Below are 3008 nucleotides of genomic sequence, written 5' to 3' on the forward strand. Positions count from 1 at the left end.
AAATTAATTAATTAATGAAACAATATTAATAAGAACCAATTACAAGTTGTCACATGGCACAATTAATGTTAATGACTAACGGACTTCACTAAAATAGCATGTGACGTTTTTATAAAACTGAATGTTATATGGTGAATTTGAAAAATGTTGGTGGTATTTGGTAAATTATGTTAAAACTCAATGGTATTTGGTGAAAAATCCGTTGTAAATATATATGAGATGGAGTTGTGACAACAAAGTAGGAAACACAGGCGTTCAAACACAATAAATTTTCCCAAGAAAAATCATCTTACAACTCTCTTCAACAAAAAGATAAGACACCAAAACTTCTACTAATCAATTTCATCATTAAAAAAGTTTGCTAACAGCGTCAATATTACTAGAACATGAAGCAGATTTTGTCTAAGCACCAACAACTTCTGTGGCCTCACCCTCAGCAACAGTTTCCTCAGCTGGCCGGTCTAGCTTTACACCTACATCCTCGGAGTAGTCACCATGAACCTACAATCAAGCCAAATAGACAATCAATTATAGAATCAGAATTCTAGTAACTATTGAATGAAAGATACATGATCAAATGCTTCAACACTAATTCAGAGAAATGACTTACCTCCATCAACTTTCCAAGATCGAATTTGGGGGCCTTGAGGATTTTAACCTTCCTGATGTACACGTTTTGCAATGGGAAGATGCCAGTTGTGGCCTTTTCAATCTCCTTGCCAATAGACTCGGGGATGAACTTAGCAACAAGATCCTTAAGATCACAAGAGCTAGCCTGGTTGACCATGATCTCACGCATCTTGCGGCGGATCTGCACAAAGATTGACACATGCATTACTTGAAAATATCTAGTTAAGTGAAAATATGTAATAGGAGAAACCGATCATTGCAATAAACCAACCTGGCGGATCTGGCTAGACTGAGCATAGGTGGTCCTCTTGACCTGGTTAGGGCGCCTCTTTGTGAAGGCAATACAGAACATACGCAGGGTGAAGTTGTCAGTGGTCTTGACATCAACATGAGCCTCGATCAATGTCTGCCACTTGCGAACAAGGGACCTCAACTTGTCTGTGGTGAAGTCCATACCCTAGATAATTAAAAACAATCATCACTCATTAGCATCCTCAACTTTTCTAATAGAACAACAGAGGTAGGCAAAAGACAGTACTTATATTAAAATGGTAGATACATACCCAGAAGTTAGTGAGCACATTACGGCCCTGAACATCCTCAGCCCTAAGACGGATCTTCCTGAAGAATTGATCTTCATCATTTTGAAGATCAGCCAATGAAATTTCGAAAACTCTGTGCTTAAGACCCTCAGATGCAATCTAAAATTTAACAAACGACATTCAATAAGCCACATGACAAAAAGCAAAATAAATCCTAATAACCAAATAAAGTAGGGATTCATAATAGATCAATTACGTTAAGATCATACATAATATTTAAAATTTAAACAAGCATTCGACAAACCAACATGACTTTTCAATGGCAATTCAACAGAGTTTTAACACATCAGTACTTAAAGTCATATCTTAAATTTCCGAACACATAACACTACTAAGTCATTTTACAAAATTATTTACCTTTGTTTCATAATACTACTTAATGTCATTTCTTGGAATTCCTGGTTAATCACCTAATTGCAAAATCAACCTAACTTAAAAAGGTTCAAAATGACATTTCCACATGTAACTCTATCCAAAAACGAGTCATTTAACAAAGAAAACAAGCACATAAATTCAGAAAAATTACGCAATTAAACAAGAACCCAGAACAGAAGAATAAAAATTTCACTTACATTACATCATAGGATCAAATATAAAAGCAAAACTAATAGAAAATTACAGTCTTTACTGCATCAATTTGCATAGAAACTTATTATGTTGCATTTAATTGAAATTATAAAACAACATTTGTGTAAAATCACATCTTATCTATCTAGTTATAAGATTCAAAAAACATAAATTTCATCAAATAATATCATTGTATACACCATTACATTTCTGACAATACTCCATATCATATAAATTAACAACAATAATTCAAACAGAATAAATCAATAAATTGAGAAATAGATAAACTAACCTTGGTACCCTGAGTACGGGTAACTAGGGTTTTGCCAACATTCCTAATGTTGAAGATTGAAGGAGCCTTGATATCATACCAATCCTTCTTAGCAAAGGGATCCGAACTGCATCAACAAAAATCACATCAAAAACAATCACATCAAAATAAAAAAGACGGAAATTCAAATAGGATTAGGATTCATATCACATACGCTTTCTTCTTGCCTCCCTTCTTACCCTTGGAAATCCTCTTGTTCTTCCTGCAAAAAAGAGAGCAAACAGCAGAAAGAAGGTACTAGAAACTGCAACAATGGAGGAAATAGAGGAGGAGAGAGAGGAGGAATGCCCGACGGCCATGGTTGATGAATTAGAGAGGGGGGACTGAGGGTTTCTTCTGCTTAGCAGCTGCTGCGCGCTCTCTCTCTCTCTCTCTCTCTCTCTCTTATAATGACAAAGTGGCTGGTTTTTATATGCAGTTTGTTCAATTGAGGGGTTTCGTTTTATCGGGCTTTCCTTTTTTCTGGGCCGAAATGGAATTACAAATGAAACCCTAGAAGTCTAATATTCTAAATGAGGGCTTTTTTTCAAGCTTTGCCCGTTTGCATATATTGTGTTTGCATATACTCTAAATGAAAAAAAATTATATTAATATATCTATCTAACAGCATATTTTATGGTCCAATAGAGTCAATTATTATTAAACGAACGCAGTACATTTTTTAAAATTAAATTATTTTTTACTGAACTAAATTGTTTTTACCGTTTTGTTAAAATTTTGGTTTCTTTACTAATTAAACTTTTTTTTACCAATGGAAATTATACTTGCTAAACTTATATTTAACGGATTTTTTTTGATGAAATGAAATTATTATTAATTAATTTTAAACACTTTAGGAAATTTTGTCAAAGAACACCTTTTATAACCCATTTTTTGTG

At 33.8% G+C, this 3008-nt stretch overlaps 1 protein-coding gene across 1 annotated transcript; it reads right to left on the reverse strand.

Annotated features, from left to right (window-relative positions):
• Positions 1-254: 254 nt before the first annotated feature.
• Positions 255-2500, reverse strand: LOC145579051 (small ribosomal subunit protein eS1). The gene is made up of 7 exons (XM_081636329.1): positions 2419-2500; positions 2285-2332; positions 2092-2197; positions 1194-1331; positions 902-1087; positions 611-811; positions 255-501 (listed from the first exon to the last, which is right to left on the reverse strand). Exons 1-7 carry the CDS (start codon positions 2427-2429, stop codon positions 403-405), a joined length of 789 nt encoding a protein of 262 aa, XP_081492455.1. The 5' UTR covers positions 2430-2500; the 3' UTR covers positions 255-402.
• Positions 2501-3008: the final 508 nt, after the last annotated feature.

Source organism: Chenopodium album, chromosome 14 (genome assembly GCF_948465745.1).
Source record: "Chenopodium album chromosome 14, dcCheAlbu1.1, whole genome shotgun sequence".
Lineage (NCBI taxonomy): Eukaryota > Viridiplantae > Streptophyta > Magnoliopsida > Caryophyllales > Amaranthaceae > Chenopodium > Chenopodium album.

What these genes read in the sequence shown, in the direction of transcription:
- LOC145579051 (XM_081636329.1), bottom strand. An exon ending in CCCGTACTCAGGGTACCAAG is followed by an intron (nt 1,332 to 2,091) that starts GTTAGTTTATCT and finishes GTTAAATTTTAG; the next exon opens with ATTGCATCTGAGGGTCTTAA. An exon ending in ATCTTGGAAAGTTGATGGAG is followed by an intron (nt 502 to 610) that starts GTAAGTCATTTC and finishes GCTTGATTGTAG; the next exon opens with GTTCATGGTGACTACTCCGA.